The sequence below is a fragment of the Scyliorhinus torazame genome, chromosome 13 (assembly GCF_047496885.1).
Source record: "Scyliorhinus torazame isolate Kashiwa2021f chromosome 13, sScyTor2.1, whole genome shotgun sequence".
Lineage (NCBI taxonomy): Eukaryota > Metazoa > Chordata > Chondrichthyes > Carcharhiniformes > Scyliorhinidae > Scyliorhinus > Scyliorhinus torazame.
Genome location: NC_092719.1, coordinates 102571310 through 102589284, shown reverse-complemented (window position 1 = coordinate 102589284; position 17975 = coordinate 102571310). Strand labels below are relative to the sequence as shown.

Genomic DNA, 17975 nt, shown 5'->3' with positions numbered 1-17975 from the left:
GGGTCGGAGAATCGGCGGGGGCTGGCGTGAATCCCGCCCCCACTGGTTGCCGAATTCGCCGGCACCGGATATTCAGCGGGGGCGGGAATCGCGCCGCGCCTGTTGGCGCCCCCCCGCCCCCCCCCCCCCCCCCCCGCTATTCTCCGGCCCAGATGGGCCGAAGTCCCGCTGCTAAAATGCCTGTCCCGCCGGCATAGATTAAACCACCTACCTTACCGGCGGGACAAGGTGGCGCAGGCAGGCTCCTGGGTCCTGGGGGGGGGCGCGGGGCGATCTGGCCCCGGGGGGGTGCCCCCCACGGTGGCCTGGCCCGCGATCGGGGCCCACCGATCCGCGGGCGGGCCTGTGCCGTGGGGGCACTCTTTCTTCCGCCTTCGCCACGGTCTCCACCATGGCAGAGGCGGAAGAGACTCCCTCCACTGCGCATGCGCGGGAATGCCGTCAGTGGCCGCTAACGCTCCCGCGCATGCGCCGCCCGAAGATGTCATTTCCGCGCCAGCTGGCGGGGCACCAAAGGCCTTTTCCGCCAGCTGGCGGGGTGGAAATTAGTCCGGCGCGGGCCTAGCCCCTTAAGGTTGGGGCTTGGCCCCCCAAGATGCGGAGCATTCCGCACCTTTGGGGCGGCGCGATGCCCGACTGATCTGCGCCGTTTTGGGCGCCAGTCGGCAGACATCACGCCGATACCGGAGAATTTTGCCCCGGTGTGTAGTACAGTAACTGGGTGTTTGCACAGTTACAGCTATCAGGAATGGTAACATAATCGGTATCACACTGAACAAGTAATCCAGAGCCTTAAATTATTGCCCTGTGGCAGCTGGGGAATTTGAATTCAGCTGATTAATGAATTTGGAATGAACAGCTAGTCTCAGTATTTGTTTTGAAACAAATTTATTCCAAACATGTTCAGCATAATAACACAATTGTAACATCCAACAGAATATATAGCTTGTCAATTTCCCCCCCCCTCCCAACCCACGCAACAAACAGCTCCTCAAATATAGTCATGAACGCCTCCACCATACTTCGAAGCCCTCCTCTGACCCCTTTGGGCAAACTTTATTTTCTCCAACCTGTGAACCTCGCACAAGTCTCCCAACCATGTCGCGACCCCTGGTGGCATAGCTGACCTCCAATTCAAAAGTACCCACCACCGGGCAATCAAAGAGGCGAAGGCCACGACATGGGAATCCTTCCCCTCCAGCGGGTCCGGCACCTCCGGCACCCCAAAGATTGCCACCACAGACCCTACTCCATCTCAAACCCTACAACCCTCGATAGGTTCCTAAATACCACCTTCCAAACGTTCTCCAACTCCACACAACCCAGAACATTTGGCATAGTTTGCCGGACCCTTCCATACCCCTCGCATCTGTCACTACCTCATCACGGCCTGAGTCATGTGGACCCTATGCACCATCTTAGACTCATCCTTGCACAGGAGAAGGTTGAGTTCATTTGGCACAATCATCTCATACCGAAATCCCCATCTTATCTCCCTCTCAACTCGTCCTCCCAATTCTGCTTGATCCTTAAAACTAAGGTCATGCCCTGCTCTCATAACCATCCATATATGTCCGCAATCCTACTATCTTCCCCTTCATCCGGGAGCAACATTGTCTCCAAAAGTGTATATTCCGGTACCTGAGGGAATGAGGTAGATCCCACGAGGCGTTGTGGCTGTCGGGAAGCCTGCAGGAGGCTTCACCCGGCACGTACCGACCACGTTGCGCTCCAATTGGGGTACGACTTGGCAGTAGATCGTGCCCACATTCTCAATATTTATGATCATGGAGCTACCTGTTGTTGTAAAAATCCATCTGGTTCACGAATGCCCTTTAAGGAAGGAAAAGTGCCGTCCTTACGAGGTCTGGTCTACATGTGACTCCAGACCCACAGCAATGTGGTTGACTATTAACTGGCCTCCGAAATAGCCCAGCAAGCCACTCAGTAGAGTCATAGAGGTTTAAAGCATGGGAACAGGCCCTTCAGTCTAACTTGTCCCCACCCCTAATTTTTACCACTAAGCTGGTCCTATTGCCCTCATTTGGCCCATATCCCTCTATACCCATCTTACCCAGAAAAATGTCGAAATTCTTTTTAAAAGACAACATTGTACCCGCCTCTACTACTGCCTCTGGAAGCTCGCTCCAGACACTCACCACCTGTTCTGTGAAAAAATTGCCCATATGGACCCTTTTGTATCTCTCCCCTCTCACCTTAAACTTAAGCCCTCTAGTTTTAGACTCCCCTACCTTTGGGAATAGATGTTGCCTATCTTCCTTACCTATGCCCCTCATTACTTTATAGACCCCTATAAGATCACTCCGAAGCCTCCTACACTCCAGGGAAAAAAGTTGCATTCTATCTAGCCTCTCCTTATATCTCAAACCATCAAGTCCAGGTAGCATCCTAGTAAATCTTTTCTGCACTATTTCTAGTTTTTTTATAATATCCTTTCTATAATAGGGTGACCAGAACCAGAACACAATATTCCAAGTGTATTCAGTGTTCTGACCAATGAAACCAAGCATGCCAAATGCCTTCTTCATCACCCTGTCCACCTGTGACTCCACTTTCAAGGAGCTATGAACCTGCACTCCTATAACTCTCCCCAACATCCTATCAGTAACTGAGTAGGTCATGCCCCAATTCGATCTACCAAAATGCATCACCTCACATTTATTTAAAGTAAACTCCATCTGCCATTCATCAGCCCACTGGCCCAATTGATCAAAATCCCGTTGCAATCCAAGATAACCTTCTTCACTGTCTACTATGCCACCAATCTTGGTGTCATCTGCAAACTTACTACCCATATCTCCCAAATTCTCATCCAGATCATTAATATAAATAACAATAACAGTGGACCCAGCACTGATCCTCGAGGCACACCGCTGGTCACAGGCCTCCAATTTGAAAACCAACCCTCTACAACCACCCTGTGCTAGATTCTCCCACCCCGCCCGCCGCAAGAATGCCACACGCGAGCCACATAGAATGGAAAAATCCATTGACCTCGGGCAGAATTCTCTGGTCGATGGGCGATTGCGGCTGGAGAATTCCGCCTTTTGCCTTCTGTCATCAAACCAATTTTGTATCCAATTGGCTACCTCACCCTGGATCCCATGAGATCTAATCTTAAGCAACAACCTACCATGTGGTACCTTGTCAAAGTCCTTGCCTCTCTAAATGCCTGTAGATCCTGTTTCTCAGAATACCTTCTAACAACTTACCCACCACAGACATTAGGCTCACAGGTTTGTAGTTTTCAGGCTTTTCCCTACGGCCCCTCTTAAACAAAGGCACAATATTTGCTATCTTCTAATCTTCAGGCACCTTACCTGTGGCTGTCGACGATTCAAATATCTCTGCTAGGGGATCCACAATTTCTTCCCTAGCCTCCCACAACTTCCTAGGATACAGTTCATCAGCTCCTGGGGATTTATCTACCTTGATGTGCTTTAAGACTTCCAGCACCTCCTTCGCTGTGATATGTACATTCCTCAAGACATCACTATTTATTTCCCCAAGTTCCCTAACATCCATGCCTTTCTCAACAGTAAACACCGATGAGAAATATTAATTTAGGGCCTCATCTATCTCTTGTGGATCTTCACAAAGATGACATTGTAGATCCTTAAGAAACCCTACTCTCTCCCTAGTTACTGTTTTGCTCTTTATGTATTTGTAGAAGCTCTTTGGATTCTCCTTTGCTTTATCTGCCAAAACAATCTCATGTCTCCTTTTTGACCTGATTTCTCTCTTTACTCTACCCCGACAACCTCTATACTCTTCAAGGGATCCACTTGATCCCAGCATGCCATATGCCTCATTCTTCTTTTTGACCAGGGCCTCAATATCCTGAGTCATCCAGATTTCCCTACTTCTACCAGCCTTGCCCTTCACTCTAAAGGGAATGTTCTTATCCTGAACCCTGGTTAACACTTTTGAAAGCCACACGCTTACCAGTCGTCCCTTTGCCTGCCAACAGACTCACTCAACTTTTGAAAGTTTTTATCTAATACCAGAGAAATTTGCCTTGCCCCAATTTAGAATTTAAACTTTTGGGCCAGGCCTATCATTCTCCCTAGCTATCTTAAAACTAATGGAATTATGATCACTGGTCCCAAAGTGATCCGTCACGAACACTTATGTCACCTGCCCTTCCTTATTTCCCAAGAGGAGGTCAAGTTTTGCCCTTCTCTAGTCAGGCCATCCACATACTGAATGAGAAATTCCTCCTGAATACACTCAACAACTTTCTCTCCATCCACGCCCCTAATGCTATGGCTGTCCCAGTCAATGTTGGGAAAGTTAAAGTCCCAGTTGTATCAAACTACTGCAGGAAGGTCAAATAAGTATAAAACTGGACTGACCACTTGGCATCGATCTAGGCATTGAATGCAACAAAGGCACACACTGCCTGTCGACCCGACAAAATCCTCCTCACTAACAGTTGAGGGCATGCCAAAATTGGGAGAGCTGTCTCACAGGCTAGTCTAGCAACAGCCTGACATAATCATACTCAGCAAATCATACCTTACAGACAAATGTCCCATCTCCTCCATCACCATCCCTGGGTTTGTTCTGTCCCACTGGCAGGACAGACCCACCAGAGGTGAAACATGGGCATGGAAATCTCTTGCTGATTACCACCTACCTTAGCTGATGAATCAATACTCCTCCATGTTGAACATCACATTGAAAAACTCTGAGGATGGCAAGGGTGCAGAATGGGGGACTTCATCCATCAGTGGTTCTGTAGAAGCACTACTGACCATGTTTCATCTCTGGTGGGCCTCTGCTGTTAGGTAATTTGGACATTCTGAATTCTCCCTCTGTGTACCCAAACAGGTGCTGAAGTGTGGCGGCTAAGGGCTTTTCACAGTAACTTCATTGCAGTGTTAATGTAAGCCTACTTGTGACAATAAAGATTATTATTAAAAAAAGAACAGCACCTCTTCTCTGCACTGAATTCACAAACCAAATTCCCTGAGTTAAATACTTTCTCTGTCTAGCAGTATTCCATCAAGCTGACCTGCTGCTCAACAATGTTGTGGTATTGTTCCCCCCCTTTCGCCTTAGGCTGCTGCCGCTCACTGGGGGAAATTCCTGGGTATCTGACAGCAGAAAAAAAAGGGGAGGGTTGGGGTATGGGATGCAGGTTGGGGAGGAATGCAAGAGGATCATGATCCATGGTCGCATCATCAGCTTGTACTTCATGCCCAGTAGCAAGATCAAGGTGAAGAGGAATTTAAGGCGAATAAGACAGGAACGTACCATCATCTGTAATGTTCTTTCTGATGCCAGATGTGTCCCAGCTGGCCCCATGTTGCAAAACACCCAACTTCTCCCTAGGACTGAGGGCACAGGCACTTTCAGGCTGCACCCTTCAACCTGAGAGCCCTCTCTCTGCCCTGTTGCTTCATTTGTGTTGTTTCTTCTTGCAGCTAATAAGACCATTTAACAGCAACAGTCTTTCAGTCACTGCAGTTCCTCTTCAAAAGGTGCAGACTACTTTTAGGAGCTAGATAAAAGCTGAAAGATGTGCTAGCTCTTATGCTGTTCAGACCCAGTTCTGCTTGTCTAGGCCCTCGCAGCCAAGAGAGGGAACCCAGTTATTATTCAGACAGCCAAGGATTGAATTCAGGTTCAGACTTTTATAACATGCTAATAAATTGAAAAATACTTTAGATTTCTCCAGCTTCAAGATTGATAAAAAGGAGACTGTTTTATTCAGACAGTGAAATCTCGGAGATTTGTCTATGCTTGTTTCATTCTTCATTTCACAGATTTAGTTACTACCATTTGTTTCTCTTCCCAGGATATTATTTTGAAATCCCTTCCATTGGAGCAATCCGGATAAATACTCAGGTGAGTGACTCCTGCTCTGGTGGAGAGTTATAGAGGGTAGTCAGACTATTACAGGGAAAAATACTGAAACATCATGGAGATTAAATCAAGCGTAGAGTCAGTCTGCCAGGACCTGTTGTTTCTTCCCTTCTGCTAATCCTGTTGCTTGGTGCTGATTATCCATGATGCTCTGCTGCCAGCTAGTGTCCTTTATCCATCATGTTTCATCCTGCCATTGGTGCCCATTATCCACAGTGCTCTGTGTTTCAATGGACACCATCATCCTTTGGGTTGTGTGCTGCCAACTAAAGTTTGAAGTTGATCAGGTAAGGTATACCAATCTGAGGCAACATCGCTTCATGTATTATGTTATTTTCCTAAAGATTCGCCTTCATTAATCTTTGTTGTAGATTCTATTAATTCCCTATTGCTGAGGTCAGGTCAAAATGCCTGTATTTACCTAGATCTGCTGCTCTTAAAAATGAGAACTACATTTACCAACTTCCAATGTGGCACCATCTCCCAGTGTTCAGTGTTCCTCTCAACAATACTTCATAGGAATGTAGGAATACAAGTAGATCATTCAGTCCCTTAAACCTGTTCTGTCATTTAATTAAATTGTGCCTCAAATCCATTTCCGTGTCTTTTGTGATGATAGGTAGACTATCATCTGTGTATAATCTGTCTGCATATTATAAGTTATGTGTTTTAGTGTGGTAGTTCTAGCATCTGACCAGCAGGTGGTGCGAGAATGCAGGCACATGACCTGAACACACCACGGGCTGGATTCTCCACCGGCGGGAAGCTCCGTTGTGCCGGCAGCCCGGGGGTTTCCCGATGGCGTGGGGCAGCCCCACAATGGGAAACAGCCGCATATTATAGAACATAGAACAGTACAACACAGTACAGGCCCTTCGGCCCACGATGTTGTGCCAACCACTTATCCTCATCTAAGATAAACCTAACCTACACGCCTTCAATTTACTGCTGTCCATGTGCCTGTCCAAGAATCACTTAAATGTCCCCAATGACTGTGACTCCACCACCTCTGCTGGTAGTGCATTCCACGCACCCACCACTCTCTGTGTAAAGAACCGAGCTCTGACATCTCCCCTATACCTTCCTCCAATCACCTTAAAATTATGCCCCCTCGTGACAGCCATTTCCACCCTGGGGAAAAGTCTCTGGCTATCCACTCTATCCATGCCTCTCATCACCTTGTACACCTCTATCAAGTCCCCTCTCTTCCTTCTTCGCTCCAGTGAGAAAAGCCCGAGCTCCCTCAACCTTTCTTCATAAGACATGCCCTCCAGTCCAGGCTGCATCCTGGTAAATCTCCTCTGCACCCTCTCTAAAGCATCCACATCCTTTCTACAATGAGGTGACCAGAACTGGACACAATAGTCCAAGTGTGGTCTAACTAGGGTTTTATAAAACTGCAGCAAAACCTCGCGGCTCTTAAACTCAATCCCCCTGTTAATGAAAGCCAACACACCATACGCCTTCTTAACAACCCTATCAACCTGGGTGGCAACTTTGAGGGATCTATGTACGTGGATGCCAAGATCCCTCTGTTCCTTCACACTTCCAAGAACCCTGCCTTTTACCCTGTATTCAGCATTCAAATTAGACCTTCCAAAATGAATCACTGTCAATGTCCTGTTGTAACCTGCAACAGCCCACGACACATTAGAGTAGCTCTTATTGTAATTTAGTGTTAGACCATTATTTCCAACTGTATTAATCTTAGACATTATAGTAATCCTTTAGAGTAGTGTTAGTAATAAATAGTTTTATTGTAAAACAAAAGTTCTTTGTTAACATTGCCACATCAAGATTCAACATCAGCATAATCAAAGAACATTACATGGTACTTAGGAGTGGATGTCAAAAGAGAACAGTTAAGGAAAGTTAGGTAGGGTGAGAAGACACAAGAAAACAATCGGAGACTCGGAGAAAGTCGGCAGCAAAGCAACATACTACCAGGGCCAGCAAAGTAGATGGAAGCATTGAAGACTCCCAGCCAACTGCGCACGATTGGTAATGTAGATGCAAACTGCCATGCTTTCAAGCTTGAGATCATGTTTTACATACAAGCTCTTGGTCTCCAAGAAGCTTAAGACGTGAAAAAATAGCTCTCCCAATGAGCCGGTCCCCAAGCAATTGTTCTGTATAATACTTTTCAGTTCGCTTTGGAGGTAGATAGAAGAGCTACTCAAAAATAATCAGTTAATTTGCTAAGTATTGCCATCCGCAAAAAAACAAAACTTTTGAGCATTATGTATTCAGGATAAGACAGCAAAAATCGGGCGAAACCCAATTGTTTTGTCACGGATCTTCGTCTCAAAGCATGATCTTGCAATTTTGCAGACATCCATGATTCATTGATAAAAGACCAAATTGTATACGGTCTGCAATGTGATAAGTTACACGAGCGATTGCTGAGGGAAAATGATTTAAAAGTAACAGATGCCGTAAAAACATGCAAGGTCAGTGAGATTGCACAAAAGCAAATCGCTGAGATTGAGACACAAGAAGGTGGCGGGAAAAAGGATCGCTGCCATCTTTGTTGTGTTGCAGCAGGTTCAGAAATGTGGTCTGAGTGGTGGCCATTTTGAGAAATTTTCAGTGAACACCATTTTATGTTGGAAAATTATGTGCGGCACAACGCACGGCCTGAGAAAATACCCTGCATGTGTCAAATTATGTATCAGATGCTCCAAGAGAAACCATTTTTCCCAGCAATGCCTGTTGATTGAAAGAATGCAACAACCTAAGAGTGTTAATGTAATAACCGAGGCTGAACAATTAGTGATTCATCAATTATGCAAAGTACAGCCCTGAACAGGCAAGCTGAGTTTCATAAAACACCAGATGGCCTGTAAGGTTCTTTTTCGGGAACATGATCAATGAAGGTGCTGAACAACGAAAAATAAAAAAGAAATAATAGAAGACCCTGGAGCTGTGAAGCAATTGTGCTATCCACAATGCTACTGTGCTGCCCTTGTAATTGACACCCCCACTCTTGGAAAAAGCTTGTTGCTATCCACCCTGTCCATACCTCTCATAATTTTGTAGACCTCAATCAGGTCCCCTCTCAACCTCCGTCTTTCCAACAAAAACAATCCTAATCTACTCAACCTTTCTTCATAGCTAGCACCCTCCATACCAGGCAACATCCTGGTGAACCTCCTCTGCACCCTCTCTAAAGCATCCACATCCTTCTGGTAATGTGGCGACCAGAACTGCAGTATTCCAAATGTGGCCTAACCAAAGTCCTATACAACTGTAACGTGACCTGCCGACTCTTGTACTCAATACCCCGTCCGATGAAGGCAAGCATGCTTGACCACTCTATCGACCTGCGTTGCCACCTTCAGGGTACAATGTACCTGATCTCCCAGATCTCTCTGTACATCAGTTTTCCCCAGGACTCTTCCATTGACCGTATAGTCCGCTCTTGAATTAGATCGTCCAAAATGCATCACCTCGCATTTACCTGGATTGAACGCCATCTGCCAGTTCTCTGCCCAACTCTCCAATCCATCTATATTTTGCTGTATTGTCTGACAGTCCTCCTCGCTATCTGCAACTCCACCAATCTTAGTATCATCTGCAAACTTGCTAATCAGACCACCTATACCTTCGTCCAGATCATTTATGTATATCACAAACAACAGTCGTCCGAGCACAGATTCCTGTGGAACACCACTATTCACCTTTCTCCATTTTGAGACACTCCCTTCCACCACTACTCTCTGTCTCCTGTTGCCCAGCCAGTTCTTTATCCATCTAGCTAGTACACCCTGAACCCCATCCGACTTCACTTTTTCCATCAACCTGCCATGGGAAACTTTATCAAACGCCTTACTGAAGTCCAGTTATATGACATCTACAGCCCTTCCCTCATCAATTAACTTTTGTCACTTCCTCAAAGAACTCTATTAGGTTTGTAAGACATAAGGGCAGGTCTGGAAAGAGCCAATCAGTGGGCAGAGGTGGTTCAAAGAGAGTCAGAGACCACACGTAAGCAACCTTCCTCAGCTAAAAAATCCCTGCAGCTTGCCACCCAGATCCAGAAAGCTCCTGGTGTGGAACAAGCTATCGAAATATTAACAAGATCTAGTCAGGAAGTTGAACTGGCAGCAAACTACCGTGAGATAATCCAATTAGTTTTTTTTTTTAAATATTTTATTGAAAAGTTTTGGCCAACCATCACAGTACATTGTGTATCCTTTACACAGTAATCTAACAATATAAATAACAATGGCCAGTTTTATAAACAAGAAATAAATAATATATAAACAAAAACAAAAACAAAACTAAATGGCAACTGCCTTGTCCCAGATAAATATTCTCCAAAAATATGTTTTAACAGTCCAATATACAATTATCTATAACAACAACCTATACATATTATACTTATATATTAACATCCCTGAGAATCCCTCTGGTTCCTCCCCCCCCCCCACTCCCCTCCCCCCACCCCCACCCCCTGGGCTGCTGCTGCTGTCTTCTTCTTTTCCATTCCCTCTATCTTTCTGTGAGGTATTCGACGAAAGGTTGCCACCGCCTGGTGAACCCTTGAGCCGATCCCCTTAGGACGAACTTAATCCGTTCCAGCTTTATAAACCCTGCCATGTCATTTATCCAGGTCTCCACACCCGGGGGCTTGGCTTCCTTCCACATCAACAGTATCCTGCGCCGGGCTACTAGGGACGCAAAGGCCAAAACATCAGCCTCTCTCGCCTCCTGCACCCCCGGCTCTTCTGCAACCCCAAATATAGCCAACCCCCAGCTTGGTTCGCCCTGGACCCCCACTACCTTCGAAAGCACCTTTGTCACCCCCACCCAAAACCCCTGTAGTGCCGGACATAACCAGAACATGTGGGTGTGATTCGCTGGGCTTTTCGAGCATCTCGCACACCTATCCTCTACTCCAAAAAATTTGCTAAGCCGTGTTCCAGTCATATGCGCCCTGTGTAACACCTTAAATTGTATCAGGCTTAGCCTGGCACACGAGGACGATGAGTTTACCCTACTTAGGGCATCAGCCCACAGCCCCTCCTCAATCTCCTCCCCCAGCTCCTCTTCCCATTTCCCTTTCAGCTCGTCTACCATAATCTCCCCCTCGTCTCTCATCTCCCTATATATGTCTGACACCTTACCGTCCCCCACCCATGTCTTTGAGATCACTCTGTCCTGCACCTCCTGCGTCGGGAGCTGCGGGAATTCCCTCACCTGTTGCCTCGTAAAAGCCCTCAGTTGCATATACCGGAATGCATTCCCTTGGGGCAACCCATATTTTTCAGCGCTCCCAGACTTGCAAACGTCCCATCTACAAACAGATCTCTCAATTGTGTTACTCCTGCTCTTTGCCATGTTCCAAATCCCCCATCCATTCTCCCCGGAGCAAACCTATGATTATTTCTTATCGGGGACCACACCGAGGCTCCCGTCTTTCCCCTATGCCATCTCCATTGCCCCCAAATTTTCAGAGTAGCCACCACCACCGGGCTTGTGGTGTATTTCTTCGGTGAGAATGGCAACGGCGCCGTCACCATGGCTTGTAGGCAAGTCCCCCTACAGGACGCCTTCTCCAATCTCTTTCACGCCGCTCCCTCCTCTTCTCCCATCCACTTACATACCATTGAGATGTTGGCGGCCCAGTAGTACTCACTCAGGCTCGGTAGCGCCAGCACCCCCCTATCCCTACTACGCTGCAAAAATCCCTTCCTCACTCTCGGGGTCTTCCCGGCCCACACAAAACTCATGATACTCTTCTCAATCCTTTTGAAAAAAGCCTTCGTGATCACCACCGGGAGGCACTGAAACACAAAGAGGAATCTCGGGAGGACCACCATTTTAACCGCTTGTACCCTCCCTGCCAGTGACAGGGATACCATGTCCCATCTCTTGAAGTCCTCCTCCATCTGTTCCATCAACCGCGTTAAGTTTAACCGATGCAATGTACCCCAATTCTTGGCTATCTGGATCCCCAAGTAGCGAAAGTCCCTTGTTACCTTCCTCAGCGGTAAGTCCTCTATTTCTCTGCTCTGCTCCCCTGGATGCACCACAAACAGCTCACTTTTCCCCATGTTCAGCTTATATCCTGAAAATTCTCCAAACTCCCCAAGTATCCGCATTATCTCTGGCATCCCCTCCGCCGGGTCCGCCACATACACCAATAAATCGTCCGCGTAAAGAGATACCCGGTGTTCCTCTCCTCCCCTGACTACTCCCCTCCACTTCCTGGAACCCCTCAATGCTATTGCCAGGGGCTCAATCGCCAGTGCAAACAATAATGGGGACAGAGGACATCCCTGCCTCGTCCCTCTATGGAGCCGAAAATACGCAGACCCCCGTCCATTCGTGACCACGCTCGCCATCGGGGCCCTATACAGCAGCTGTACCCATCTAATATACTCATCTCCAAAGCCAAATCTCCTCAACACCTCCCACAAATAATCCCACTCCACTCTATCAAATGCTTTCTCGGCATCCATCGCCACCACTATCTCCGCTTCCCTCTCTGGTGGGGGCATCATCATTACCCCTAGCAGCCTCCGTATATTCGTATTCAGCTGTCTCCCCTTCACAAACCCAGTTTGGTCCTCATGGACTACCCCCGGGACACAATCCTCTATCCTCATTGCCATTACCTTGGCCAGAATCTTAGCGTCTACATTTAGGAGGGAAATAGGTCTATAGGACCCGCATTGCAGCGGGTCTTTTTCCTTCTTTAGGAGAAGCGATATCGTTGCCTCCGACATAGTCGGGGGCAGCTGTCTCCTTTCCTTCGCCTCATTAAAGGTTCTCATCAGTATCGGGGCAAGCAAGTCCACATATTTCCTATAAAATTCGACTGAAAATCCATCCGGTCCCGGAGCCTTCCCCGCCTGCATACTCCTAATTCCTTTCACTACTTCCTCTATCTCGATCTGTGCTCCCAGTCCCACCCTCTCCTGCTCCTCCACCTTAGGAAATTCCAGCCGGTCCAGGAAGCACATCATTCTCTCCTTCCCATCCGGGGGCCGAGCTTCATATAATCTTTTATAGAATGCCTTGAACACTCCATTCACTCTCTCCGCTCCCCGCTCTATCTCTCCTTCCTCATCCCTCACTCCCCCTATTTCCCTCGCTGCTCCCCTTTTCCTCATTTGATGGGCCAGCAACCTGCTCGCCTTCTCCCCATACTCATACTGTACACCCTGTGCCTTCCTCCACTGTGCTTCTGCAGTACCCGTTGTCAGCAAGTCAAATTCTACGTGTAACCTTTGCCTTTCCCTGTACAGTCCCTCCTCCGGTGCCTCCGCATATTGCCTGTCCACCCTCAGAAGTTCTTGCAGCAACCGCTCCCGTTCCCTACTCTCCTGCTTTCCTTTATGTGCCCTGATTGATATCAGCTCCCCTCTAACCACTGCCTTCAGCGCCTCCCAGACCACTCCCACCTGGACCTCCCCGTTATCATTGAGTTCCAAGTATTTTTCAATGCACCCCCTCACCCTTAGACACACCCCTTCATCTGCCATTAGTCCCATGTCCATTCTCCAGGGTGGACGCCCTTCTGTTTCCTCCCCTATCTCCAAGTCTACCCAATGTGGAGCGTGATCCGAAATGGCTATAGCCGTATACTCCGTCCCCCTCAACTTCGGGATCAACGCCCTTCCCAAAACAAAAAAGTCTATTCGCGAATAAACTTTGTGGACATAGGAGAAAAACGAAAACTCCTTACTCCTAGGTCTGCTAAATCTCCACGGGTCTACTCCTCCCATCTGCTCCATAAAATCTTTAAGCACCTTGGCTGCAGCCGGCCTCCTTCCAGTCCTGGATCTCAACCTGTCCAGCCCTGGCTCCAGCACTGTATTAAAATCTCCCCCCATTACCAACTTTCCCACCTCTAGGTCCGGGATGAGTCCTAGCATACGCCTCATAAAATTGGCATCATCCCAGTTCGGGGCATATACGTTTACCAAGACCACCGCCTCCCCCTGTAATTTGCCACTCACCATCACGTATCTGCCCCCGCTATCCGCCACTATGGTCTTTGCCTCAAACATAACCCGCTTCCCCACTAGTATAGCCACCCCCCTGTTTTTCGCATCTAGCCCCGAATGAAACACCTGCCCCACCCATCCTTTGCGTAGTCTAACCTGGTCTATAAGTTTCAAGTGCGTCTCTTGTAACATAACCACGTCTGCCTTAAGTTTCTTAAGGTGTGCGAGTACTCGTGCCCTCTTTATCGGCCCGTTCAGCCCTCTCACATTCCACGTGATCAACCGGGTTGGGGGGCTTTTTACCCCCCCCCCCCCCCCCTTGTCGATTAGCCATCCCCTTTTTCCAGCTCCTCACCCGGTTCCCACGCAGCTGTGTCCCCCCCAGGCGGTGCCACCCCGCCCACCCCACCCCATTCCGGCTCCCCCCTCGCCCCAGCAGCAGCAACCCAGTAACTCCCCCCTCCAACCCCCCCCCCCTAGATCCCCCACTAGCGTAGTTACACCCCCCATGTTGCTCCCAGAAGTCAGCAAACTCTGGCCGACCTCGGCTTCCCCCCGTGACCTCGGCTCGCACCGTGCGACGCCCCCTCCTTCCTGCTTCCCTATTCCCGCCATGATTCTCATAGCGCGGGAACAAAGCCCGCGCTTCCCTTTTGGCCCCGCCCCCCATGGCCACCGCCCCATCTCCTCCACCTCCCTTCCTCCCTCCACCACCACCTGTGGAAGAGAGAAAAATTACCACATCGCAGGATTAATAACATAAAACTCATCTTTCCCCCCCTCTTCGCCCCCCATACTCGCCCCACCACTTTGTTTCAAACGTTCTTTTTTAATAACCCGCTTAATCCAGTTTTTCTTCCACAATAAAAGTCCACGCCTCATCCGCCGTCTCAAAGTAGTGGTGCCTCCCTTGATATGTGACCCACAGTCTTGCCAGTTGCAGCTTTCCAAATTTTATCTTCTTTTTGTGAAGCACTGCCTTGGCCCGATTAAAGCTCGCCCTCCTTCGCCACCTCCGCACTCCAGTCTTGATATACGCGGATCACCGCGTTCTCCCACCTACTGCTCCGAGTTTTCTTTGCCCATCTAAGGACCATCTCTTTGTCCTTAAAACGGAGGAATCTCACCACTATGGCTCTAGGAATTTCTCCTGCTTTCGGTCCTCGCGCCATCACTCGGTATGCTCCCTCCACCTCTAGCGGACCCGCCGGGGCCTCCGCTCCCATTAACGAGTGCAGCATCGTGCTCACATATGCCCAGACGTCTGCTCCTTCTGCACCTTCAGGAAGACCAAGAATCCTTAAATTATTCCTCCTCGCGTTGTTCTCCAGCACCTCCAGTCTTTCCACACATCGTTTATGGTGTGCCTCGTGCATCTCCGTCTTCACCACCAGGCCCTGTATATCGTCCTCGTTCTCGGCAGCCTTTGCCTTCACGACCCGAAGCTCCCGCTCCTGGGTCTTTTGCTCATCCTTTAGCCCTTCGATCGCCTGTAATATCGGGGCCAACAGCTCCTTCTTCATTTCCTTTTTAAGTTCTTCCACACAACATTTCAAAAACTCTTGTTGTTCAGGGCCCCATGTTAAACTGCCACCTTCCGTCGCCATCTTGGTTCTTGCTTGCCTTCCTTGCCGCTGCTCCAAAGGATCCACTGCAATCTGGCCACTTCCCTCTCCTTTTTCCATCCGTTTCCAGGGGGGATTCCCTTCTGGTTCACCGCACAGTGCTTCTAGCCGTTAAAATTGCCATTGGGGCTCTTATTAAGAGCCCAAAAGTCCATTCCACCGGGAGCTGCCGAAACGTGCGACTTAGCTGGTCATCGCCGCACCCGGAAGTCCAGATAATCCAATTAGTTGAGGATGTACAAGGTTGCAGGCAAACCTAACCAAACTCCGTGAAAACTCAGCAAGTCAGGTCTCACAACTAGGCCAGTTCACGCTCAAGAAAAATATAGATCAAGGTGCGTATAGATACCAAGCCTGCCTTGAGAGAGAAAACCGAAAAGAACAGGGGGGGCGATTCTCCAATACGGAGCCCAAGTGTTCACGCCGTCGTGAACACCGTCGCGTTTCACGATGGCGCGAACCGGGCCCGGGTACAACCGATTCTGGCCCCCACAGGGTGCCAGCACGGCGCTGGAGTGGTTCACGCCGCTCCAGCCTCCTTTTGCGGCGCCAAATGGGTTGTTATGCTTCAGTAACAGATCTTTCAAGAAGCAAGAAGTCAATGGTTCTTCAAAGATGTGGAAAAGAAAACAAGAAGTCAACACATATTTCAATCCAAGAAATACAGGAAAAAGACTACTTCAGGCAACAAAGGCGGTTCAGCAGCAGAATCAGTCGGATGCCTGATCGATTGAACTGATGAACAGTCACCTTTGCATGCATGCAGTTTTACAGACTAAAATCAATGTATATGTGTTTCGTTGGATTCAAAATCATTTTGAAAGAAAGGAGGATGAGATGATAGGTAGACTATCATCTGTATATAATATGAGTAGAGCATCATCATATGTATGTGTATTATAGGTTTTATGTTTTACTGTTGTAGTTCTAACATCCGATCATCAGGTGGTGCGAGTATGCAGGTAGGTGACCCGGACGCACCAGTGCCGGAATTCTCCCTTCTGGGGACTAAGTTCCCACGCCGGCGGGAAAACCGGCACCAACCACTCCATTAGACCATTATTTCCAACTGTATAATCTTAGACATTATAGTAATCCTTTAGAGTTGTGTTAGTAATAAATAGTTGTGTTGTAAAATTAAGTCTGATGTTCTTTGTTAACACTACCACATCAAGATTCAACATCAGCAAAATCAAAGAACATTACATCTTTGCTCAATACATATACCAAACAGAAAAATCTATCAACCTCAGTCTTGAAAGCTGCAGACTTGATGGGCCAAATTGGGCTTTCGATTAACCCAGGACCACAATCGTGTGGAAAATTTAATTTGTTTTAGAGTTTCATACCAGAGCAAATCATCTCTCTGTATTTTTTCTGCTGAATATTTTTATTTTTCTGATCACCTTAATTACATTGACTCTCAATCTTCCAATCACATGGGAAGATTATGCAGCCTCTTGTCATCATTTAGTCCTATTAGTCTTGATATCATTTCACAGAATTTACAGTGCAGAAGAAGGCCATTTGGCCCATCAAGTCTGCAGTGGCCTTTGGAAAGAGAACCCTACTTAAACCCACATCTCCACCCTATCCCTGTAACCCAATAACCCCACCTAACCTTTTGGACACCAAGGGGCAATTTAGGAGGGTCAATCCACCTAACCTGCAAATCTTTGGACTGTGGAAGGAAACCGGAGCACCCGGAGGAAAGCCACGCAGACACGGGGAGAACTTGCAGACTCCGCACAGACTGTGGCCTAAGCCGAGAATCGAACCAATGTCCCTGGTGCTGTGAGGCAGTAGTGCTAACCACTGTGCCACCGTGCCGCCCACAATAGAATCCACAACAAGAATTAATGAAGGTGAATCTGCAGTCCCTCCAAAGCCAAAATATTCTTCATAATAATCTTTATTGGTGTCACAAGTAGGCTTACATTAACAATGAAGTTACTGTGAAAATCCCCCAGTCGCCACACTCCGGCGCCTGTTCGGGTACACAGAGGGAGAATTCAAAATGTCCAATTCATCTAACAAGCACGTTTTTCGGGACTTGTGGGAGAAAACCGGAGCACCTGGAGGAAACCCACACAGACATGGGGAGAACGTGCAGATTCCGCACAGACATTGACCCAAGCGGGAATTAAACTTGGGACCCTGGCACTGTGAAGAACAGTGCTAACCACTGTGCTACCGTCTGGGTGGATGTGGTTGCATGTGTATGAACATCTGTGCATTTCTGGGTTTGCACATGTACAGTTTCACATGTGTGTGTGCATGCGTGTGTATGTGCGCGTGTGCATGTATGTATGTTAGTGTGTGAAAGTGAGTGTATTTTTTATTTTTGTTCCATGGGATGTTGGTGTCATGACGAGGCCAGTATTTTGTTGCCCATCCCTAGTTGACTTTAACTGAGTGGCTTGCGAGGCTTTTTCAGAGAACAGTTAAGAGCCAGCCACATTACTGTTGATCTGGGGCTGGGGTCACATGTAGGCTAGAC

The 17975-nt window shown here is 48.0% G+C and overlaps 1 protein-coding gene across 4 annotated transcripts in view; it reads left to right on the top strand.

The window, feature by feature from the left end:
• The window catches only part of cacna2d2a (calcium channel, voltage-dependent, alpha 2/delta subunit 2a), a 1719882-nt gene that overhangs the window by 1346034 nt on the left and 355873 nt on the right, over nt 1-17975 (top strand). For all 4 annotated transcript variants that reach the window (XM_072472012.1, XM_072472009.1, XM_072472008.1 and 1 more), the window contains one exon: nt 5825-5874. In XM_072472012.1, the coding sequence (XP_072328113.1) occupies nt 5825-5874 (50 nt within the window). The remainder of the gene's footprint in view (nt 1-5824; nt 5875-17975) is intronic.